The following is a 26,232-nucleotide window of genomic DNA, read 5'->3' as shown; positions in this document are numbered from 1 at the left end:
AAGTGTGATTGTTTGTACATAGATCTCTGTGTGTTTGAGTGATATGGTGCAGTGTTCTGGGAAATGGATGTCTGAGCTGAACCAGAAGGCTGTTGAGTCCCAGAGTGGTGCCCTTGAGTGGGATGTTGTGCCCTTGAGTGGGATGTCTATTCTAAATGGCCTCATTGGATTTCAAAACACATAAATATACACTACATGACCAAAAGTTTATGGACACCTGCTCATCGAACATCTCATTCCAAAATCATGGGCATTAATATGGAGTAGGTCCCTCCTTTGCTGGTATAACAGCCTCCAGTCTTCTGGGAAGACTTTCCACCAGATGTTAGAACGTTGCTTCCATTCAGTCACAAGATCATTAGTGAAGTCAGCACTGATGTTGGGCTTTTAGGCCTGGCTCACAGTCGGCGTTCCAAATGATTTCAAAGGTGTTCATTGGGGTTGAGGTCAGGGCTCTGTACAGACCAGTCAAGTTCTTCCACACCGATCTCGACAAACCACCTCACTTTGTGAACAGCATTGTCATGCATTGTCAACATTGTCTTGCTGAAACAGGAAAGAACCTTCCTCAAACTGTTGCCACAAAGTTGGAAGTACAGAATCGTCTAGAATGGCATGTATGCTGTAGCYTTAAGATTTCCCTTCACTGGAACTAAGTGGCCTAGACCGAACCATTAAAAATAGCCCCAGGCCTTTATTCCTCCTCCACCAAACTTTACATTTGGCACTATGCATTAGGGCATGTAGCGTTCCCTTGACATCCGCCAAACCCAGATTCGTCCGTCGGACTACCAGATGGTGAAGCGTGATTCATCACTCCAGAGTACGCGTTTCCACTGCTTGAGAGTCCAATGGGTACGAGATTTACACCACTCCAGCCGACGCTTGGCATTGCGCATGGTGATCTTAGGCTTGTGTGCGGCTGTTCGGCCATGGAAACCCATTTCATGAAGCTCCTGACGAACAGTTCTTGTGCTGATGTTGCTTCCAGAGGCAGTTTGGAACTCAGTAGTGAGTGTTGCAACAGAGYACAGCACTTGGCGGTCCTGTTCTATGTGCTTGTGTGGCCTACCACTTTGCAGCTGAGCCGTTGTTGCTCCTAGAAGTTTCCACTTCACAGTAACAGGACTCACAGTTGACCGGGGCAGCGCTAGCAGGGCAGCAATTTGACTAACGGACTTGTTGGAAAGGTGGCATCCTATGACGTTGCCACGTTGAAAGTCGCTGAGCTCTTCAGAAAGGCCATTCTACTGCTAATGTTTGTCTATGGAGATTGCATGGCTGTGTGCTCGATTTTACCTGTCAGCAACGGGTGTGGCTGAAATAGCCGAATCCAATCATTTGAAAGGGTGTCCATATACTTTTGTATATATAGTGTATAAATACACAAATCATCATAAACTTTGACTCCTGCTTCTACTAATGGTAATAGTACCATTGCGCTGCCAACACTACTGAACATTGCTATTGCAATTACGGCAACAAACTATTACAACAAAGCAACTGTGCGTGTGTGTGTGTGTGTGTGTGTGTGTGTGTGTGTGTGTGTGTGTGTGTGTGTGTGTGTGTGTGTGTGTGTGTGTGTGTGTGTGTGTGTGTGTGTGTGTTGCCCCTTCCTGGCATAGTGTTGTAGGTAGTACTCTGAGCCAGGTTGACAGTGTGGTATGATGTGAAGAGAGGGATGGAAAGAGAGGGATGTAGAGGTAGAGAGAGAGAGGGATAGAAAGAGAGGGATGGAAAGAGAGGGAGAGAGAGGGATGTAGAGGGAGAGAGAGGAATGGAAAGAAAGGGCTGGAAAAAGAAGGAGAAAGGGATAGAAAGGGAGGGGTGTAGAGGGAGTTGGAGAGATGTGGAGGGAGACAGAGGGGAGTGGAGCCCTATCATTATGCGACTGGCTCTGAGGCACTCCTCAACACTAGAGTCATTTGTCAAGGTGTCTGCCTGGCTTTACACAGGGAAACAAACACTTCTCAGAAGCATGCACAAATCAGCCTCAGCCATATCCATCTCATCTCAGCCCAGCCATCGCTCACACACGACCACCACTTTCACTGCACAGGGTCTCGTCTCATCTCATCCACCTATATGGATGTAGCTCTGTGGAAGGTTGGGGCCCCTGGGGACTGGACGTCAATGTGATGGAGCTGTTTGTAGAATTTTCTGCTAGTTTCTCCTAGCTGAGAATCATGAGAATGTCTCTACTAAGTGTGTGCGTGTTAGTGTGTGTGTGCGTGTGTGTGCATGTGTGCGTGCCTACGGCCGTGTGTGCAAACAGCCTATGCCTGTGACTGAGAAGTGTTCTCAGAATCACAAGCCCCTTGCTGTCCTTGCGTCTGCTTCCTGTGAGTGTGAGTGAGAAGTGAGTGAAGGAGCGAGGCTGTGAGTGGGGTGAGGAGTGAGTGAAGGAGCGAGGCGGCGAGGGGGTGAGTAGTGAGTGAAGGAGCGAGGCGGCGAGGGGGGTGAGGAGTGAGTGAAGGAGCGAGGCGGCGAGGTGGGTGAGGTAAGGGGTACAGGCCCAGCACAGGGCAGGGCCTGTGGGCAGTTGGGGTAGACACATCAATACATCATGGAGAGCACCCTGAAGGTGTTGTATTTAGGAATTGTGGTAAGAGTGCTTGAGCATTCTGTTGTGGAACTTAATTTCACGCTTTGCGTCCCTATTGATTTTAATTGGCCTTTACGGAATCTGTCAAGAGTTGTAAAGAGTCCAACTGCAAGCTGTACTCTAGACATGGTATGTGGAGGCACTGCTGTGCACAGTTTCCTCATTATTCTTTGGCACTGTGCGTGTATTACAATAAGGTACAGGAACACGGAGAAGTACTTTAGACTTCGTTTTTACCTTAGTTACTGTGTGTATTTGCTTGTTGAGTTGGTTGAGATGTTTACCTTTACTCTTGGAGGCCTGTGTCTCGGCCTCCTTGGGCGTGCGGAAGCGCAGGGGTTCGCTGTGCGGACTCATGGGCCCACTCATGCTGATGGACTGCACGTGCACAATGTAGTCGGTCTCCTCCGCCAAGTCCCATAATGCACAGGAGCGGGTGGTGGTGTTCACTTCCTGGATGAAGCGTAGCATGCGCACATCCTTTTTCTGTTGGCACATCATCACAGAGGGGCGTTTAGCGAGCAGTGTAACACAAACATATCCACTGATGTTGAAGAGAAGTCTCACACACAACATTGCACCGTAGTGAACTTCTCACAGATATCACCCACTCACTCCCAATAAGTTTAGTTTAGTTTAGTTTATTAGGATCCCTATTAGCTACTGCACATGCAGCAGCTGCTCTTCCTGGAGTCCACATAAAACATACAAATACATGACAAAGAACAGAACAGTTATAGACAAGGACATTAAATAAATAAATAATAATACTTTTTWTTWAAGTATATAAAAAAAATAAGAGTTATGTTTTGAAAAGACGGCAAGAAACAAACAAAAAAGTCTTAGTAGTAGAAGTATGCAGGTACTGTACAGTAATAGTGGACAGAAATAGACTGTGTGGAGAGGAGCTGTATGTGGAGGAGTGGAGAGAGGGAGCAGCAGTCAGGAGATGGGCGGGACCAGGGCTCTCATCTGGGCTTCTGGGACCAGGAAATCATCTGCCTAATGGGCTAGAATGGAACCGAACCATTTACTCAATTTCAAAGGTTAAGCCCTGATCTTTGCCTGCAACAAATACCATTACTTCTTAGTAAAGTGTGTGTCCAATATGGATTTGTCATGTTTGTTTAAAATAACCCATGGGAACAGCTTTACTCAGGCCTACTGCTCAATGATTGGATCAACTACTCTCTTTTGTACTATTTCACTTCTGTCACATTTTGGTTGTCAAATATAATGGTCAAAACATCATTAAGTGTCTCCTAGTCTTTATCCTCTAACCCTGGGGTGTCAATCAAATTTTGCCCCAGGGGCTGCATTTAGTCTTCAACGAGGTCCGGAGGGCCAAACTCAAAATTGTTTACATTTCCTCGCCATCAAAATTTGCAAGCTATATTTATCTCTATCCATCGTTTCTGGAATTTTCKATGCTCCCTGATTGTCTAGCTTTAATTTCGGTGATAATTAGCTAGCTGAACACACTCAAGAAACGTTTAATATCATTTCTAAACAGTTTAGAAATGGATTCTTTAACCAATTTGGTTTTAGTCATTTTAAAGGATATTGAGTTTGTTCCCTCGTGGGTCGGATCTGGCTCACGGAGGCGTATGTTTGACCTCCCCTGCTCTAATCCTAACCTACACTTTGCTGTCTCATTGGCCAAGTTATCACACTGACTGTCATATTGACCACACACCTGTCCATCTGCATTACTATGCTGAACTACAGAGTGCGTGTTCAGAGATGTGCAAAGCAAAGATGTGTGCTGTGCAGGGACTGTGTGTACCAGGATAAATAATATTGTTTTTCCCTCTTTACATAGCTGTCATCATCCGCTGCTGTTGTCGAGGAGACAGGCGATCTGGCAGGATCGTCCCGACAACATAACGTCCTGTGACAACAGTTCTGCAAAACAAGCGGCTGGCCGGGGACGCCGCGGAGAGATGGTGGGTAACGATTGGTGACAGGTACTAATTAATCTCCTGTTGGCGAGTGTGTGTGTGTGTGTGTGTGTGGTGTGTGTGAGTGTATCCTCCTCCACGTTGCGCTCTGTCTCTCTCACCTGCTGTGTGATGGCGAAGCCGATGACGGGGTCCCCCTCGGGGATGTCCCATGTCACCACGGCAGAGTTGGCCTTCAGAGCCTTGATGGTCACATTGACAGGAGCCGCCAAGCTGTCTGCAAACACACAGAGAAAGAGAGAGAGGAGATACACATGAAGCAAATTAAGTAGACTTTCTTACTGTCTAGTGGGTACTGGGTAGAGTGGGTACAGTCATGGGTACATGTATTATTTACACCGCCTCAATAGAGTACTTCAAACAACTCAGAAAATCGCAGAGCTTGGCTAGTCTAGACAGTATGGCTACAGATTGGCCATCAGCCTTCCTGAGGTGGTTTAATTGTTCACTACTACTTACCGTGGGAGAGCTGTGGCCTGATTTATTACTCACATCCCTTCAGCATAATTATGATTCATAAGAAATACAACTGCAATCAAATCTAGAGTGGAGCTAGTATTAAGGGGTTGGATTTTGAATAGCCTTGCATTTAAGGGCAGAATTTTGAATAAGTTCACATTTAGCATCAGTTGAATATTCAGTGAAATTACACTCAACTKAAAATGGGGTACTGTATAGAGTTGGATCACTTTTGTTATTCAGTGTAATGATACGTTGTACGTGCTGCTTACTGTGGCAGTTTAATTAGGGCTTATATGATACATGACTTCAAAGTAATGATTTGTTGCTGTGTAATTCATTTTTGTTGTGGGTGTGTGTGTCCTCAGCTATTACCTGAGGAGAGACATGGTAAAATCTATTCTGCGCCGCCCCTACAGATTATATCTACACCTGGTTTTCTGAGCAATCTTTAGAATGATTAGAACATGTAAAGAGGTTAATCAACATTCCAGGGTGTATTTGTGCCAGCACCGGTAACACAAGCCTCCCTCTTATAGGCGAGTGGTGAGTTCGAAAAAACTGAAAGTATGCACTTTAGAAACAGTTTTCACATACAAACTGTCCGAACACAGAATCAAACAGGCTTCTCAAAAATGACATTGTCACAGTGGTAGAACGTTTGTTTTGATTGCTGAGTTTATTTAAGTCCCATCAGGTAGCCTGACTTCAGATGTGTAAACAGGATTATTAGGGAAATCGTTCTTCTTGCAAAGCATGTAAAAGTTTTCAATTAATTATTATATTAATCTGACTATCAACAAAAATCGTMTTACTGTGTGCATGTAACCGTGCTCTCTGTCTATCTTTCTCTCTCTCTTTCTGTCTCAATTCAATTTCAATGTAATTAAAKAWTTTATTTAAGGGGCTTTATTGGCATGGCAAACATATGTTTACATTGCCAAAGCAAGTGAAATAGATAATAAACAAAAGAGAAATAAACAATAAAAATGTACAGTAAACATTACACTCACAAAGGTTCCAAAAGAATAAAGACATTTCAAATGTCATATTATGTATATATGCAGTGTTGTAATGATGTATCTCTCTGCCTTGTATGTGAATCCATTCATTTTACAATGATATTAAATCTATTTGTATTTAGAATTCCATACTCAGACCATTCTTGATGGCCTATTACCCAAACTCAACTATAGTCTCTTGCATATTTCTTAATCATCTTTATGGAGTCAGATAATTCATGTAGCCCTTTCCTGCAGTCAAATTACCTAGTGGCATCATGGTTGGAATGTTATTCATATTTTTTATAATTTAATTATTAATAAACATTGAAAAAAATTAAAAGCCGAAAATGTGGTGTTTCTATGTCAAACTTAAAAAAATATATATATATATTCTGTGGTTTAAATAAAGTATTGGGATGCAAACTAAACAATTGAATACATTTCAAATCTGTATCTGACATACTACAGGTGTCTTTAAAAAAAAACATAACCATGTGTGTGAGGTGTTTACTTTTGTTTCAAAGTAGATTTGTTTAAGACTACCAAGAAACACTGTGTGACCCTGATTTAGCCTGCTGCAGTAGACTTTGTTAACATATTAATTGCATAGTCTTATCACGAGTCGCATAGGAGGTAGATATAATATGTATAGATATCAAATATTACCAAAAGTAGTGCACTATAAAGGGAATGGGGTGCCATTTGGGACGTACTCCTCTTGGGTTGTTTGGCCTGCTGTTGACACAAAGAATAACAACAGCTGAGAGGTGGATGCAGTGTGAAGCGCCTTGTTCTAGTGCAGAGCACCAAACGCCAACCACCAAAGCTCAGGTGGATGTTTTTACATGTTGGTTTTGGGTCGTTGTTTCTTTTGACTCTAGAGTTTGTGTTTGTTTGTTTGGGATTCCTAAAAAAGCTGCAGGGAAGGGCAACTGGGCAGGCTGGTAGGCTGGCATGCAGGCGGCATCGTAAACTGAGTGACAAATCACACTCATTATCTCTTTATTAATCATCATGTGGGTTGGTCCCCCTGCTCTCCAGGGAATGGCAGTGAAGACACACAGCAGCCACCCCTAAACCAAATCCCCGGTCTAAATGTGCTGTGTCAGACAGTGTTTAGTTCCCAATGCCACCAGCAGGGGGATACATTCATTTCTGTGACTGTGACACAAATCAGTTGTTTGTGCATTCACACGAATGGATGTATGCATATACGCACACACACACATGCACACACACACACACACACACACACACATTTGCTTTGTGTATTGTCAGTTCTGTGCATGATAACCCAACTAGTGAATGAGTGCTTATGACAGAGCAGGAGAGAGAGAGAGAAAGACAGAAAGACAGAAAGACAGGCAGAGAGAGAGAAACAGAGAGACAGAAAGACAGACAGAGAGAGAGAGATATAGAGAAACATAGAGACAGAAAGACAAGCAGAGAGAGAGAGAAACAGAGAGACAGAAAGACAGGCAGAGAGAGAGAGATATAGAGAAATAAACAAAGACAGAGAGACAGAAAGACAGGCAAATAGAGAGAAACATAGAGAAACATAGAGACAGAAAGACAGGCAGAGAGAGAGAGATATAGAGAAATAAACAAAGACAGAGAGCCAGAAAGACAGGCAGATAGAGAGAAACATAGAGAAAGAGAGAGACAGAAAGACAGGCAGATAGAAAGAGAGAGACAGAGACAGAACGACAGGCAGAGAGAGAGAGAGAGAGAGAGAGACAGACAGACAGATAAAAAGACAGAGAGAGGCCCATGCTGTGAGAAGAAATGTCCTCTGAATGTTTCTCCAGTTTGACATATACTATTTAACCTCTATGCAAAGAGTCCTCCTCACGTTCAGTACTTCCAGTCACTGAGTCAGTGACTCTTTGATCTGATTGTTCTCCATTTGGCTCTAATACCCGCCACAAAAAATGATATGTGGTGACATTGAATCAACGTGGAAAACAGATAGGATTTGCAAAAATTCATCAATGTAAGGGAATTTCGGCTTTTTTCCACCCAACTTATTTTTTTGTTGACTTCACATTGAATGTACATTAGTTGTCAACTAAACCAAATTCACATGAAAATTAGATGTTGAACTGATGTCTGTGCCCAGTGGGTGGGCATGTTAGTGCAGTATATTGAGATGTGTGATTTACAACAGTCAGAATGACACCCTGATTTAAAATGACAATTGAACAGGTAAAGAGCAGTGCTGTTTTTTTTATGACGTCAATCAAAGTTTGTACCGACAGATGTAACCAATTGAATAGCATATCATTATAGAATGTGCATAAAATGCATTCTCCAATTGTAACGTCTGCCTAGGCCCACACATATTGTCTCAAGAAAATGTTATAATTTTAATACCCTCAAACACCACGTTAGGCATAGGCTACCTAATTTAAAAATAGGCCAAATAGGCCATCATCACTGTCAATTGTGAATGACAATTATTCATGTTTTACCAGTGAAACGTCCAAACTGCTTCTCCATGACAATCATTTGATTGATCTCAATCCCTTTAATGGGCATTTAGATCCTCTTGAATGACTGTTGTGTGAGCCAATTAGAACAGATGGTGTTAACAAACTATTAGCCTTTCTTGTATTTTGTTTCAATCAGAGAGTACTTCCTGCATAGAGGCGCTCTCTGTTGAGTTTTGGCGCATGTGATTATTTTTTTTTTACTATTCAGCTTCAGCTAACCATCCTTAAAGGTGTTTGTGATGTCACAGTAACAGTAGGCCTACTATGCTATGGTAATGTATTCCGTTCTGTTATGTAACGTTCAAATGAATTGATCTTGCCAGACATTGATTCAGCTTTGATCTAACTTTACTAAACAAGCAACATGGTGAGAAGTGACAATCTTTTATTTGAAATAATAAGTTATGAGTAGGAAGGACTAGGTAACAGATCTTGATGAGATTTTCAGCAATTGGAGAGTAGTTTGTGGTAATGAAGGGACAACGCCAGGATCGCGCAATGATGTTAAAGTTGAACCAGCTTGTGGTGCTGAAGGATAGCTCTGCCCATTCGGCCAGTTCAGAAACAAACAACAATAATTTGCAGTAGGCCAATAGCCTACGACAACATGGTATAGCTATTTGTAGGCTATAGCCTAATGTAAATACCTATAGCTCAATATCATTGTACTGTTTGCGACAAGAGCTTTATTGCTAGTAGGCATTTGATTGTATTGGGAAAGCAGATACCTAGTCAGTAGCACAATTGAACGCATTCAACCGAAATGTGTGTTCCACATTTAACCCTTCTGAATCAGAGATGTGCTGGTGGCTGCCTTAAACAAGGTCCACGTCATCAGTGCCCATAGAGCAGTTTTTGTTGCTTAACTGCCTTGCTCAAGGGCAGAACAGCAGATATTTCCACCATGCCAGCTCGGAGATTCAAACCAGCGACCTTTCGGTTACTGGCCCAACGCGCTTAACCGCTAGACTACCTGCTGCCCACAGGGAACAGGAAAGGACTTACATGCCGTATCATAAATAAACTTTGATTTGATTAGCTTGAACACATGGTTATAAAATACCCTATTATAGAATGAAACAAAACTGAGAGGTGAACTATCAATGAATTGAATTTGCGGGACGTAGACCCCACTCTACCATAGTCATTGCCCTCTTCAAAGGCTTCTTCAGAGGGACGACCCTCGCCTCCGACCTAGGGTCTAAGATCCTAATTAAAGGCCCCACTGGACTGAGGGGCAGCTCCGGACTGAGGAGCAAGTCCGGCACGCCGGGTGACAGGCAGCTCTGGCAGCTCCTGGCTGACTGACGACTCTGGCAGGTCCTGGCTGACTGAGGACTCTGGCAGGTCTGGCTGACTGACGACTGGCAGGTCCTGGCTGACTGACGACTCTGGCAGGTCAGGCTGATGACGACTCTGGCAGCTCCTGGCTGGCTACGGCTCTGGCAGCTCCTGGCTGCTGACGGCTCTGGCAGTCCTGGCTGACTGCGCTCTGGCAGCTCCTGGCTGACTGCCGGCTCTGGCAGCTCCTGGCTGGCTGACGGCTCTGGCAGCTCCTGGCTGGCTGACGCTCTGGCAGCTCTGGCTGACTGACGGCTCTGGCAGCTCCTGGCTGACTGACGGCTCTGGCAGCTCCTGGTGGCTGACGCTCTGGCAGCTCCTGCTGACTGACGGCTCTGGAGCCCTGGCTGACTGACGGCTGGCGCCTGCTGACTGACGCTCTGGCAGCCCTGGCTGACTGACCGGCTCTGGCAGGTCTGGCTGGCGGGCGGCTCTGGCGGCTCCTGACTGACGGACGGCTCTGGCGGCTCCTGACTGACGGACGGCTCTAGCGGCTCCTGACTGACGGACGGCTCTGAAGGCTCAGGAACAGAACGGGATGGCTAGATAGGCTGGGCAGACGGGCGGCTCAGATGGCGCTGGGCAGACGGGCAGCTCAGACGGCGCTGGGCAGATGGGCAGCGCAGGCGGCGCTGGGCAGACGGGCAGCGCAGGCGGCAGCTCAGACGGCGCTGGGCAGATGGGCAGCGCAGGCGGCAGCTCAGACGGCGCTGGGCAGACGGGCAGCGCAGGCAGCGCTGGGCAGACGGCAGACTCTGGCCTGCTGAGGCGCACAGTATGCCTGGTGCGTGGTGCCGGAACTGGTGGTACCGGGTTAGGGACACGCACCTCAAGGCTAGTGCGGGGAGCAGCAACAGGGCGTACAGGGCTCTGGAGACGCACAGGAGGCTTAGTGCGTGGTGCCGGAACTGGTGGTACCGGGCTAAGGACACGCACCTCAAGGCTAGTGCGGGGAGGAGGAACAGGGCTCTGGAGACGCACTGGAAGCCTGATGCGTGGTGTTGGCACTGGTGGTACTGGGCTGGGGCGAGGTGGCACCGGATATACCGGACCGTGAAGGAGTACAGGAGCTCTTGAGCACCGAGCCTGCCCAACCTTACCTGGTTGAATGCTCCCCGTAGCCCTGCCAGTGCGGCGAGGTGGAATAGCCCGCACTGGGCTGTGCTGGCGAACCGGGGACACCATGCGTAAGGCTGGTGCCATGTATGCCGGCCCGAGGAGACGCACTGGAGACCAGATGCGTTGAGCCGGCTTCATGGCACCTGGCTCGATGCCCAACCTAGCCCGGCCGACACGAGGAGCTGGAATGTATCGCACCGGGCTAAGCGCGCGTACTGGGGACACCGTGCGCTCCACCGCATAACACGGTGCCTGACCAGTACGACGCCCCCTAACTCCACGGTAAGCACGGGGAGTTGGCTCAGGTCTCCTACCTGGCTTAGCCATACTCCCCGTGTGCCTCGCCCCAGGAAATTTTTGGGGCTGACTCTCGGGCTTCGATCCGCGTCGCCGTGCTGCCTCCTCATACCAGCGTCTCTCTGCCTTCGCTGCCTCCAACTCTGCCCTGGCACGGCGATATTCCCCTGGCTGAGTCCAGGGTCCCTTGCCGTCCAGAATCTCCTCCCAAGTCCATGAATCCTGTGTTCGCTGCTGCTGCTGCTGCCGCTGCTGCCCGTTACCACGCTGCTTGGTCCGGGTTTGGTGGGTGATTCTGTCACGGCTGTCTTCCTCTTCTTCGTCTGAAGAGGTGTAACAAGGATCGGACCAATACGCAGCGTGGTAGGTGTCCATGTTTTAATATAGAAAACTGAACAATGAACACCAATACAAAAACAATAAACGCGAACAAACCGTAACAGTCCCGTGTGGCACAAACACTGACACAGGAAACAATCACCCACAAAATACCCAAAGAACATGGCTGCCTAAATATGGTTCCCAATCAGAGACAACGATGAACACCTGCCTCTAATTGAGAACCAATCTAGGCAACCATAGACTTACATAAACACCTACAATGAACACAACCCCATAACTCTACAAAAAAAKCCTAGACAGTACAAACACCCTAGACGAGACAAGAACACACAAACCACCCTCGTCACACCCTGACCTAACCAAAGTAATAAAGAGAACAAAGATAACTAAGGCCAGGGCGTGACAACTACGTAGAATTGCAGGAAAGTCATTTTAAAATAGCTTTAAAATCAAGCTTTTGGTTTGGTGTATTCATGCATCTCAATAAACTATAAGCTAAATYCATTATTATCTCCCAATTCAATTGCCCATCCTGACACACCAAGTTTGAACAGGCCCTGCGCCTCAACCATTAGCCAATGTAGGCTAAATATCCCAAGCAGGGCTACAGCAACTTCCAGAGAGGGTCAGGCTCCTTGGGCTTTGCATATAAACACAACATGTAAAGTGTTGGTCCCATGTTTCATGAGCTGAAATAAAAGATCCCAGAAATTTTCCACAAACACAAAAACGACATTTTTCTGAAATGTGTTTACATCCCTGTTAGTAAGCATTTGTCCCTTGCCAAAATAATCCATCCACCTGATAGGTTTTGCATATTAATAAGCTGATTAAACAGCATGATTATTACACAGGTGCACATTGTGCTGCAGACAATAAAAGTCCACTCTAAAATGTGCAGTTTTGTCACACAACACAATGCCACAGATGTCTCAAGTTTTGAGGGAGGGTGCAATTGGCATGCTGAATGCAGGAATATCCACCAGAGCTGTTGCCAGAGAATTGAATGTAAATTGTTCTACCCTAAGCAACCCCCAACGTTGTTTTAGAGAATTTGGCAGTACATTCCGTGCTCCTACTTTTTTTTATTTCTCTTTTGCTAGTCCTCTCGGTTTTGACCCTTGCCTGCCTTGACTCTGAKGCCGCCTGCCTGACCATACTGCCTGCCCTGACCTTGAGCCTGCCTGCCACTCTGTACCTCCTGGACTCTGACGTTGGTTATGACCTTTTGCCTGTCCACGACCATTCTCTTGCCTGCCCCTTGGATTATATTTATATATCAGAGACTCGAACCATCTGCCTCCRGTGTCTGCATCTGGGTCTCGCCCTGTGCCCTTATACTTACCTACCTCTAGGCTGCTATACATATTTATTTGGTTTGTCATTCTATCGTTTATCATGGAGTTTTTGTGGCAATTAAATAACATTATTTAGAATTTATTTGAATACATTTTCCAGAAATAGTTTTACCAGCTCCGTGCAATAGTGTATTCTGAAATACACCCCTGGTAGAGAAAAATGTAGATATTATTAAAAAGGAATTAGGCATAATGATTATTATAAAAAAAAATAAAACATTAACCTTTATTTAACCAGGTAGGCTAGTTGAGAACAAGTTCTCATTTACAACTGCGACCTGGCCAAGATAAAGCAAAGCAGTGCGACAAGAACAACAACACAGAGTTACACATGGAATAACATGGAATAAACAATAAACAAGCCAATAACACAATAAACAAGTCAATAACACAGTAGAAAAAAAGAAAGTCTATATACAGTGTGTGCAAAAGGCATGAGGTAGGCAATAAATAGGCCATAGTAGCGAAGAATTACAATTTAGCAGATTAACACTGGAGTGATAAATGAGCAGATGATGATGTCCAAGTAGAAATACTGGTGTGCAAAAGAGCAGAAAAGTAAATAAAAACAGTATGGGGATGAGGTAGGTAGATTGGGTGGGCTATTTACAGATGGACTACGTACAGCTGCAGCGATCGGTTAGCTGCTCAGATAGCTGAGGTTTAAAGTTGGTGAGGAAAATATAAGTCTCCAGCTTCAGCGATTTTTGCAATTCGTTCCCGTCACGGGCAGCAGAGAACTGGAAGGAAAGGCGGCCAAATGAGGTGTTGGCTTTTTGGAGTACCAGTGAGATATACCTGCTGGAACGCGTGCTACGGATGGGTGTTGTTATCGTGACCAGTGAGCTAGCATAGACTTATAGATGACCTGGAGCCAGTGGGTCTGGCGACGAATATGTAGCGAGGGCCAGCCGACTAGAGTATAAAGGTCGCAGTGGTGGGTGGTATAAGGTGCTTTGGTAACAAAGCTAGATTGCAGGAAAAATCTGTATGAACCCCCCCTCCATTCTCACGTACTTCTTGCCTCCTCTAAAGTAATGGGTGCATGACGCTTCTGTATGTGTGTGCGTGTGTGTGCATGCTTGTGAGGAAGCAGTCACTAGCAAGTCTTTGTTACATTCATCAGAGTGACAGGCAGTAGTGTGTGGAGCGCTGGGCTGTGTCATGAGGGTGACAGTGTTCAGGGGTGACAGCTTACTAACATCTCCCTTCATTACAGAGCACTGCTCGAGGGTGGCTGAAGTCTTTCAAACACAAGTACTGCAGACTTCTAAGGAGAGGGGGATGTAGAAGAGCAAGGCTGTATGTTTGAGCATATGCATCTGCCTCTGATTACAAAGTTCCAATCCAGCGATAGAAAGTTGCTTTGAGATTTTTGTTTTAAGCCTATCCCAAACCTTAACCCAAATCTTAAACCAAACCTTAACCCAAATCTTAAACCAAACCTTAACCCAAGCCTTAACCCAAACCTTATCCAAACCATTAAACCCCAAATCTTAAACCAAACCTTAACACAAATCTTAAACCAAACCTTAAACCCAATCTTAAACCAAACCTTAACCCAAATCTTAACCCAAACTTAACCCAAATCTTAAACCAAACTTAACACAAATCTTAACCCAAACCTTAACCCAAATCTTAAACCAAACCTTAACCCAAATCTTAAACCAAACCTTAAACACAAATCTTAACCCCCAAACCTTAACAAATCTTAAACCCAAACCTTAAACCAAATCTTAACCCAAACCTTAACACAAATCTTAAACCAAACCTTAACACAAATCTTAAACCAAACCTTAAACACAAATCTCTAACCCAAACCTTAACCAAATCTTAACCCAAACCTTAACCCAAATCTTAACCCAAACCTTAACCCAACCTTAACCCAAGCTTAACCCAAACCTTAACCCAAAACTTAACCCAAAACTTAACCCAAATCTTAACCCTTACCTTAACCATTCAGAGTTAATGCCTAAACGTAACACTATCCTTAAAAATGTGGACGTAATGCCTAAACTTAACCTTAAACACTTTTTACATTGGCATTTAAAACAACTTTGAAATTTGACGTTTGAGAAACACAGATGAACTTCTGATTCTGACGTGAACTATGTGAGAGCTAGTTGTAATTGTTAGCCAGAATTATGTGATATTACTGTATAAATAAAATGGCTGCATTAGTCCTTTAAGTACTTGCACCACACACACACACACACGCACACACACACAACACACACACACACACACACACACACACACACACACACACACACGTACAGCAACACCACACACGTAAGCACGCACACACGTAAGCACACACACACACAAACCCTGGCTGTCTCCCACCTTAGTCTCATTCTCATTAATGAATGTACTTCTCTGACCTCCCTAGGCCCTTCTCTCTCAGCTCCGACCAGCCGTTCTCTCGCTCTGCTCGTCTGTCTGTCTGTCTGTCTGTCGTGTCTGTCTGTCTGTCTGTCTGTCTGTCTGTCTGTCTGTCTGTCTGTCTGTCTGTCTGTCTGTCTGTCTGTCTGTCCTGTCTGTCTTCTGTCTGTCTTCTGTCTGTCTTCTCTCTCTGCACTGCTGTGACACAAGCCACACATTAATACAGTCAGTGATGTGGGCACAACTGCCCCTGTGACCTTCCTTCCCTCTGTACTGTCCATCTGTCCCAGAGAGTTGCACTCCTCTGAGTGTTGAACCAAGGCTGAATCTTTCTGAGTGTTGAACCAAGGCTGAATCTTTCTGAGTGTTGAACCAAGGCTGAATCTTTCTGAGTGTGAACCAAGTGAACCATGACAAGCGGAATCTTTCTGTGTTGAACCAAGCTGAATCTTTCTAGTGTTGAACCAAGGATGAATCTTTCTGAGTGTTGAACCAAGGCTGAATCTTTCTGAGTGTGTCACGCCCTGGCCTTAGTATTCTTTGTTTTCTTGATTATTTTAGTTAGGTCAAGGGGTGACATGGGGAATGTATGTGTTTTTGTATTGTCTAGGGGTTTTGTATGGTATATGGGTCAGTGTCTTGTCTAGGTGTTTGTATGTCTATGGCTGCCTAGATTGGTTCTCAATTAGAGGCAGCTGTGGTTCATTGTCTCTGATTGAGAGCCATATTTAAGGCAGTCATAGGCATTGGGGTTTTGTGGGTAATTGTCTATGTTGAACGTTTGTTGCTTGTGTATGCACCTACGTCGTTAGCTTCACGGTCGTTTGTTGTTTTTGTTTAGTTTGTTATCAGTGTTCGTTTCGTGTTTTTCCTTTCTCTAAATAAAGGAGAATGTTATTTGCACACGCTGCGCCTTGGTCCTCTCTCTCACCCATAGACGATCGTGACAGAATTACCCACCAAAACGGGCAAAGCAGCGTGTCAAGCCGGCAACAGGAGCAATACACACAGGATTTATGGCAATGGGAGCAGGATATGGGATACACTACATGGGAATTGACAGGTGGGCGATCGACCAGGGCGAGTGCCGGAGCCCGCCTGGGATTCTCTGGCGCAGTGCGAGGAGGGATACCGGCGAATGAGGCAGCACGAAGACGCGGTAGAAGCCTGTGAGTCAGCCCCAAAAAAATCTTGGAGGGGGGATAAAAGGAGTGTGACGAAGTCAGGGTAGGAGACCTGCGCATACTCCCTGTTACTTACCGTGGAGAGCGAGAGTACGGCAGACACCGTGTTACGCAGTAGAGCGCATGTTGTCTCCTGTACGTGTTCAGAGCCCGGTGCGGTTATTCCACCTCCCCGCACTGCAGGGCTAGATTGAGGATTGAGCCGGATGTCATGAAGCCGGCCCAACGCATCTTGCCACCAGTGTGGTCTCCTCGGGCCGGCTTACATGGCACCAGCCTTACGCATGGGTCCCCGGTTTCGCCTACATAGCCCGGTGCGGGTTATTCCACTCCCGCACTGGTCGGGCGACGGGGAGCATTACAACCAGGTAAGGTTGGGCAGGCCTCAGTGCTCAAGGGAGCCAGTACGCCTGCACGGTCCGGTATTTCCGGCGCCACCCCCCACCCCAACCCAGTACCACCAGTGCCTAACCACGCACCAGGCTTCCTGTGCGTCTCCAGAGCCCTGTTCCTCCTCCACGCACTAGCCCTTGTAGCATGGTGCGTGTCTCCAGGCCATTACCACCAGTGCCTACACCACGCACCACGCCTCCTGTGCGTCCTGTGCTGCTCCCCGCACTAGACCTGAGATGCGTGTCCCCAGCCCAGGTACCACCAGTGCCGGCACAACGCACTAGGCCTAATGTGCGCTCCCAGTGTCCAGTATGCCCTGTTCCTTCTCCCCGCACTAGCCTGAAGGTGCGGTGTCCTTAGCCCCGGTACCTCCAGTTCGGTACCACGCACCAGCCTAAAGTGCGCCTCAGCCGGCCAGAGTATGCCTGCTGCCAGCGCCATCTGAGCATCCATCTGCAGCCCATCTAGCCATCCGTCTGCCCAGCGCCATCTGAGCCATCCGTCTTGCCCAGCGCCATCTGAGCCATCCGTCTGCCCAGCGCCATCTGAGCCATCCGTCTGCCCAGCGCCATCTGAGCCATCTCTGCCCAGCGCCATCTGAGCCTTCCCGATCTGAGCGCCCAGCGCCATTAGAGCCGCCCGTCTGTCCCGAGCCGTCAGAGCCGTTCGTCAGTCAGGAGCCGCTAGAGCCGCCAGTCAGCCAGGATCTGCCAGAACCGCCAACCAGCCAGGATCTGCCACAGCCGCCAACCAGCCAGGATCTCCAGAGCCGCCAACCAGCCAGGATCTGCCAGAGCCGCCAGTCAGCCAGGATCTGCCAGAGCCGCCAGTCAGCCAGGATCTGACAGAGCCGCCAGTCAGCCAGGATCTGCCAGAGCCGCCAGTCAGCCAGGATCTGCCAGAGCCGCCAGTCAGCCAGGATCTGCCAGAGCCGCCAGTCAGCCAGGATCTGCCAGAGCCGCCAGTCAGCCAGGATCTGCCAGATCCGTCAGAGCCTAGCAGCCAGATCCGTCAGCCAGCCATGAGCAGCCAGATCCGTCAGCCAGCCATGAGCAGCCAGATCCGTCAGCCAGCCATGAGCAGGCCAGATCCGTCAGCCAGCCATGAGCAGCCAGATCCGTCAGCCAGCCATGAGCAGCCAGATCCGTCAGCCAGCCATGAAGCAACCAGATTCCGTCAGCAACCATGAGTCCGGAGCTACCCCTCAGTCCGGAGCTTACCCCTCAGTCCGGAGCTACCCCTCAGTCCGGAAGCTACCCCTCAGTTCGGAGCTACCCATCGTCCGGTGGCGCCCTCTGGGATGGTCTTCAGTCCGGACTTGCTACAAGGGTCGCCGCTCCAGAGGCGCCACCAAAGCGGGTATTAACTATGGTGGAGTGGGGGCCACGTCCCGCACCCGAGCCGCCGCCATAATAAGGCCCACCCCGGACCCTCCCCTTCAATGTCAGGTTGTGCGGCCGGAGTCCGCACCTTTGGGGGGGTACTGTCACGCCCTGGCCTTAGTATTCTTTGTTTTTCTTGATTATTTAGTTAGGTCAGGGGTGACATGGGAATGTATGTGTTTTTGTATTGTCTAGGGGTTTTGTATGGTATATGGGTCAGAGTCTTGTCTAGGTGTTTGTATGTCTATGGCTGCCTAGATTTTTCTCAATTAGAGGCAGCTGTGGTTCATTGTCTCTGATTGAGAGCCATATTTAAGGCAGTCATAGGCATTGGGGTTTTGTGGGTAATTGTCTATGTTGAACGTTTGTTGCTTGTGTATGCACCTACGTCGTTAGCTTCACGGTCGTTTGTTGTTTGTTTTAGTTTGTTATCAGTGTTCGTTTCGTGTTTTTTCCTTTCTCTAAATAAAGGAGAATGTAATTTTGGCACACGCTGCGCCTTGGTCCTCTCTCTCACCCATAGACGATCGTGACAGAGTGTGTCACGCCCTGACATTAGAGAGCTTTTTTATGTCTCTATTTGGTTTGGTCAGGGTGTGATTTGGGGTGGGCATTCTATGTTTTGTTTTCTATGTTTCTTTATTTCTATGTTTTGGCCGGGTATGGTTCTCAATCAGGGACAGCTGTCTATCGTTGTCTCTGATTGGGAACCATACTTAGGTAGCCCTTTTTCCCTCCTTTCAGTGTGGGTAGTTAACTTTGTTTGTGGCACTAATCCCCTGTAAGCTTCACGGTTGTTTCTTTCATTTGTTGTTTTGTTGGCGACATAAAAAATAAAAAAAGGAAAATGTACGCTCACCACCCTGCACCTTGGTCTTCTTCCAGCATCGGCCGTGACAGAGTGTTGAACCAAGGCTGAATCTTTCTGAGTGTTGAACCAAGGCTGAATCTTTCTGAGTGTTGAACCAAGGCTGATTCTGACTGAGTGTTGAACCAAGGCTGATTCTGACTGAGTGTTGAACCAAGGCTGATTCTGACTGAGTGTTGAACCAAGGCTGATTCTGACTGAGTTGCTTTGCTGATCTTAGACCCTGGTCTGGTCCTGCAGCATTTCATCCTTTCATGCCTCTGTGCTCATACAGCTCTTACTGCTCAGCAACCAATGACACCCTTCTCATTTCATTGGTAAATATCACACAGACAGACAGACATGCTGGCAGTAATAGCTGAGGGGATTAGAATATCAAAGTGGACCCATACGGTGGTGTTTCTCACCGATGTGTGTGTGCAATGACCCAATGGGCACATCCTAGTTGAATCAATGTTGTTTCCACGTCATTTCAATGAAATTAATAGACGTTGAATTGGCATCTGTGCCCAGTGGGGAGAGACCATAAACAGACAAATGAACTGAACCTTGGGTTGCTGTCTCAGCCATAGTCTACCCTCCTGGGGATATGAGCGGCGATAAATTAGCACATGTTCATTAACACGTCCTCGCCTGCTGCTAACGATCACGCTGGGGGAATCACAAGTGGCTTTTCAATATCCTTCAAACGTGTCATTGAGATTGCAAGAGGAAACACTTCTCCTTTTGTGCTTCCCAGTCATTCCTACTCTTCTCCAGGCTGACTGTACTGTGCAGTACGTCCCTGCATTATCAAAAACAGTTGGCAGGTGTGTTCTTTGTTCATTCATAGTTAGTGTGCCATGATAGAGAAATCAGTGGTTTGTGCTGATCTGTAGTTTTCCAGAAAGGACCTTGGCGCCCACTCCTGCCTGCACGCACGCACGCAGTCACATACTCACTTTCAAACCCACAGCAGTTAAAGAAACAGCAGGAAAGGCTGAGGCAGAGTTGGAACAATATAGTTAATGTGTCTCATTTGGCATCTAAAGCAGCTGTTGAATAATTAAGGTCTGCGATAGGCGCGCAGGGAGAGACTGGGAGCCATAACACGATGGCATGTTCAATTATGAATGCACTATCACCGGTTTTATTAAATCTAGCTCTTCAATCTCACTCTATCTCCACTGCTTATTGCCACTGCTTATTGCCGCTGCATGGGCCCGGGGAACAAAACATTTTCCTGTTCTCTTGGTCACTCTTTCTCCTCATCTCCATCTTTCTCATACATACTCTCTTTCCCTCCTCTTTCGTTCAGCCATTCTCTCTTTCCTTGTCTATCTGACTCAACAAAGCTATCTTTACAATACTCTCCCTCTTTCTCTTTCTCTCTCTTCATCTGTACCTGTCTCCCTCTAGGTTGCTAGTGTGTTTGTGCTCCAGTAGGGCCTAGTCTGACAGGTGGACTGCAGACAGTATTCTAGTCCTTTTGAATGTAAAGAGTGCTCAGGAGGACTGACACTTCAGTGGGAGCTGCTCAGTGCCTCCTCCACTTCAGACAATAGAAAGTCAAAGTTAAGGCTTGGCATAGAACAACCAACCCCTACCACTACCCCATCCCCTCATAATCTCTGCATCCTTCCAACACCCCCATATCGATCCACAGCCTCTAAAATACAGCACGCTATGACTCACTTGCATACTGTTAACATGGTTTTTACTATGCATCCCTCTGGTTGTGATTGGCAGAAGAAGTACGGATAAATAGACATACTCCAGGTTTACAGTAAATACAGAGTTACAGAGGCACAGACAGCTCCGAACCAAGAGGTCATTAAGACCTGGTTTAACATAGAAAATGGTATGGTCTAGTTTACTGTGGAAATGTACAACCCAGAATGCGAACCACTGGAGTGTGGCTTCAAACCCCTTGCCCAAAGCCACAGAGACCAGTGTGTGTATGCATAAGTGTGTCATTTCCCTGTCTTTTCCCTTTCCATGCAGTAGCTCCACTCCACAAATGAGTGTTGTGATAAGCATACCTCCAAGGCTTTCCTCTTTTGAGGAGAAATTAGTTATTTACTTTTACCAAATGAATTCTCCAACCCGCCGGCCAAGAGAGCGGCAAAGAGGCGAGCTCCGAAATATCGTCGCACTCTATCACTCTCTCACCCACTCACACTCCCCCTCACTCGTGCAATTAACAGATGTGCCACGAAGACAAGAATACTGGTCTCGGCACCAGTGTGACAGATTTGTATTTGTATTTATTATGGATCCCCATTAGCTGCTGCCTAACCCTAACCCTAACCCTACTCTTCCTGGGGTCCAGCAAAATGAAGGCAGTTATACAATTTTAAAAACATTACAATACATTCACAACAGATTTCACAACACATTACGTGTATGCCCTCAGGCCCCTACTCTACTACCACATACAGTGGGGCAAAAAATTATTTAGTCAGCCACCAATTGTGCAAGTTCTCCCACTTAAAAAGATGAGAGAGGCCTGTAATTTTCATCATAGGTACACTTCAACTATGACAGACAAAATTAGATTTTTTTTCTTCAGAAAATCACATTGTAGGATTTTTAATGAATTTATTTGCAAATTATGGTGGAAAATAAGTATTTGGTCAATAACAAAGGTTTATCTCAATACTTTGTTATATACCCTTTGTTGGCAATGACAGAGGTCAAATGTTTTCTGTAAGTCTTCACAAGGTTTTCACACACTGTTGCTGTTATTCCAGCTCCCCGCATCGCCCGGGCTAGAGTGGGCATCCAGCCAGGACGGATGGTGCCATCACAGCGCATCTGGCCTCCAGTGCGTCTCTACGGCCCAGGATATCCTGCGCCGGCTCTGCGCACTGTGTCTCCGGTGCGCCTGCACAGCCCAGTGCGTCCTGTGCTAGCGCCCCGCATTTGCCGGGTGAAAGTAACCATCCAGCGAGGACGGGTTGTGCCAGCTCTACGCTTGAGACCTCCAGTGCGCCTCCCCAGTCCGGTGAGACCTGTTCCGATTCCACGCCGGACCCTCCCCTTCAATGTCAGGTTGTGCGGCCGGAGTCCGCACCTTTGGGGGGGGTACTGTCACGCCCTGGCCTTAGTATTCTTTGTTTTCTTGATTATTTAGTTAGGTCAGGGGTGACATGGGGAATGTATGTGTTTTTGTATTGTCTAGGGGTTTTGTATGTATATGGGTCAGAGTCTTGTCTAAGGTGTTTGTATGTCTATGGCTGCCTAGATTTGGTTCTCAATAGAGGCAGCTGTGGTTCATTGTCTCGATTGAGAGCCATATTAAGGCAGTCATAGGCATTGGGGTTTTGTGGTAATTGTCTATGTTGAACGTTTGTTGCTTGTGTATGCACCTACGTCGTTAGCTTCACGGTCGTTTGTTGTTTTGTTTAGTTTGTTATCAGTGTTCGTTTCGTGTTTTTTCCTTTCTCTAAATAAAGGAGAATGTATTTTGCACACGCTGCGCCTTGGTCCTCTCTCTCACCCATAGACGATCGTGACAGAGTGTGTCACGCCCTGACATTAGAGAGCTTTTTTATGTCTCTATTTGGTTTGGTCAGGGTGTGATTTGGGGTGGGCATTCTATGTTTTTGTTTCTATGTTTCTTTAATCTATGTTTTGGCCGGGTATGGTTCTCAATCAGGGACAGCTGTCTATCGTTGTCTCTGATTGGGAACCATACTTAGGTAGCCCTTTTTCCCTCCTTTCAGTGTGGGTAGTTAACTTTGTTTTGTGGCACTAATCCCTGTAAGCTTCACGGTTGTTCTTTCATTGTTGTTTTGTTGGCGACATAAAAAATAAAAAAAGAAAATGTACGCTCACCACCCTGCACCTTGGTCTTCTTCCAGCATCGGCCGTGACAGAGTGTTGAACCAAGGCTGAATCTTTCTGAGTGGTGAACCAAGGCTGAATCTTTCTGAGTGTTGAACCAAGGCTGATTCTGACTGAGTGTTGAACCAAGGCTGATTCTGACTGAGTGTTGAACCAAGGCTGATTCTGACTGAGTGTGAACCAAGGCTGATTCTGACTGAGTTGCTTTGCTGATCTTAGACCCTGGTCTGGTCCTGCAGCATTTCATCCTTTCATGCCTCTGTGCTCATACAGCTCTTACTGCTCAGCAAACCAATGACACCCTTCTCATTTCATTGGTAAATATCACACAGACAGACAGACATGCTGGCAGTAATAGCTGAGGGGATTAGAATATCAAAGTGGACCATACGGTGGTGTTTCTCACCGATGTGTGTGTGCAATGACCCAATGGGCACATCCTAGTTGAATCAATGTTGTTTTCCACGTCATTCAATGAAATTAATAGACGTTGAATTGGCATCTGTGCCCAGTGGGCGAGAAACCATAACAGTCCGGGGCCTGCAGCGAGGGTCCCCGCACCAGAGGCACCACCAAAGTGGGGGGAGCCAGAGGTGGAGCGGGGTCTACGTCCCGCACCGGAGCAGCCGCCGTGAATAGATGCCCACCCGGTGTGGGCATCTAATCAGAGGCAGCTGTCTATCGTTGTTTCTGATTAGGAATCATACTTAGGCAGCCTTTTCCCACCTGTGTTTTGTGGGTAGTTATTTTCTGTTTAGTGCCTGCACCTTACAGAACTGTATCGTTCCTCACTTTGTTATTTTGCTTGAGTGGTTTTGGTGAATAAATTATCATGAACACGTACGACGCTGCGCTTTGGTCCACTTCTTCAGACGAGCGTGACAGCTGCCCTGTTCTGAGCCAGTTACAATTTTACTGTCCCTCTTGGTGGATAGACTTCTCCCCATCTTAGCTGGGAAAAACGCCCTAGAAAAACTCCCTAGAAAAACTCCCTAGAAAGGCGAACCCTAGGAAGAAACATAGAGAGGAACCAGGCTCTGAGGGGTGGCCAGTCCTCTTCTGGCTGTGCCGGGTGGAGAATATAACAATACATGGCCAAGAAGTTCAATCATTCATAGATGACCAGCAGGGTCAAATAATAATAATCACAGTGGTTGTAGAGGGTGCAACAGGTCAGCACTTCAGGAGTAAATGTCGGTTGGCTTTTCATTGCCGATCATTCAGATGTGGGGGACATGGCTGAAGATTTGTGATTTGTCTGTTAGCATGGAAATAACTGTGAATTAGCAGGGAGCTAATGCGGCCATTACAACTAGAGTACACTAGCTAACTCCTGCTAGCTAACTGGGGCGGCAGGTAGCCTAGTGGTTAGAGCGTTGGGCCAGTAACCAAAATATTGCTAGATCAAATCCCCGAGGTGACAAGGTAAAAARCTGATGTTCTGCCCCTGAACAAGGCAGCTAACCCACTGTTCCTAGGCCATCATTGTAAATAAGAATTTGTTCTTAACTGACTTGCCTAATTAAATAAAGGATAAATAAAKAATATATAAAAAAATAACTTGCTCCTACATCAATAACATGCAAAAGCATATCCCAGGATGCCCCCAATATCTAACAGGTACCGTACACACATATATACATCAGCACATGTACATAGTGAACTCATACACACTGTAAATATGAAATTAGAATACTGTATTTCAGAATGTGATCTATCGCTTGCATGTCAATATCAGACTTACATTTGCGATCTCTTCCTATCTGCAAGCGTAACCAATGGCATAACACCTTATTGATATGTAAATTCAACCAACCAATAAAAATACATAAACATTGAATACATATTTCTACAGTGGCAAGTGGAAACATAACCAACCCAGTTAATGGAGCGTGGGTGGCGGTGCTGATTATTTGACAAGCCCGTGCATCTGCTCGTCTGTTAACTGCAAATTAAATCTAATCCCCATCAAGGCTCCTGCACAATCAATGTCCCAGTAGAGCTAGGCACATAATACACACAGCACGTAAACATGATAGGATTTTTTCACTATTCTGCCTTTCTCCTTCTTTCACTCGCTCCTATTCATCACTCTTCTTCCCTGTAACCTACTCTTCTCCTGTCCACTCTCTCATCATCTATCTCCCTGTCCCTGTTTCACTCTTTCTCCTCATCCCTCACTTCCTGTCTAATTCTCTTTATTTCTCTCCTCCTTATCCCTCTCTCTCTCTCTCTCTCTCTCTCTCTCTCTCTCTCTCTGTAGAGTGTAAGCCACTCTGTTGAGGCAGCTGGTGTGGTAATGTCTAGCTGCCTGCCTAAAAGGATGGCACTGGGATGGAGATGGTGGTGAGAGAGAGAAAGAGATGTCGTCATTGACTTTCTCCGTGGCTTTCTCTCTTTGCCTTGCTTTTTTCTATCTGTATCTCTCTCGCTTTCTTTCTCTGTCTGGCTGTATTTCCCTCTCACTTTTTCTCTCTCACACTCTTGGTCTCCCTCTCTCTCCCTCTCTTGTTTTCTCTTTCTCTGTGCCTCTCTCTTCCTTTTCTCTCTCTCACTTTCTCTCTCTCTCCTGGTGAGCATGACTGTTCTGCTCTGAGAGCCGCCTGTGGTGGTGAGAGGTATGCTTCTCTCCCTCTTCCCTGTCTGAACGGCCTGAATGTCCCCAGGCCTGTAGCTCTTAAACTGGATTTAGGCAGCAGGAGAAAGAGTGTATATCATGCACAGACGTGCAATTTCAGGAAGACGAGGGAAAATTTGAGTTTTAGACTGTGCAGCAGCAGCAGAGAGGATTAGCACTGGGACTAGCGCAGCAGAGATCTGGCAGCAGAGTTAGATAGCATGTTATTACAGAAGAGAGAGAGGGGGAAACTGATACAGGTAAACTCCTGGAAGCATACTAATGTAACTCACACCATCTGGGCTATCCCCCAGGACATTAACAGAGAGGAGAAAATAAAAACCGTATTTTTACTCTCTGGTGAGCTGCCGAGGGGGCTGTGTGTGTGTGTGAGTGAGTGTATGTTTGTGCGTGTGTGTGTGTGTGTGTGTGCGTTGGTGTGTGTGTGTGCATGCACGTGTGTGTGTGTATAACAGGAACTTATAACAGCACTATAGCAGCACTGGTGCAAACCACCCCTCCATTATCATATTGCATTCATGGGCTCTAAATGGCAAATTTGAACCCCCACCCCCAAAAGCTCAGCCCCCCCACCAA

General features: G+C 46.6%; 1 protein-coding gene across 2 annotated transcripts in view; it reads right to left on the bottom strand.

The window, feature by feature from the left end:
• LOC111969028 (fibronectin type III domain-containing protein 5b-like) overlaps nt 1-26,232 on the bottom strand; it is a 59,848-nt gene that overhangs the window by 16,390 nt on the left and 17,226 nt on the right. For both annotated transcript variants that reach the window (XM_070445212.1, XM_070445213.1), the window contains exons 2-3: nt 4,668-4,783; nt 2,890-3,091 (exon numbers count right to left, since the gene is read on the bottom strand). In XM_070445212.1, the coding sequence (XP_070301313.1) occupies nt 2,890-3,091; nt 4,668-4,783 (318 nt within the window). The remainder of the gene's footprint in view (nt 1-2,889; nt 3,092-4,667; nt 4,784-26,232) is intronic.

Source organism: Salvelinus sp. IW2-2015, linkage group LG9 (assembly GCF_002910315.2).
Source record: "Salvelinus sp. IW2-2015 linkage group LG9, ASM291031v2, whole genome shotgun sequence".
Taxonomy (NCBI): domain Eukaryota; kingdom Metazoa; phylum Chordata; class Actinopteri; order Salmoniformes; family Salmonidae; genus Salvelinus; species Salvelinus sp. IW2-2015.
The sequence above is the reverse complement of the archived record's forward strand: the minus strand, read 5'-3'. Positions and strand labels throughout refer to the sequence as shown.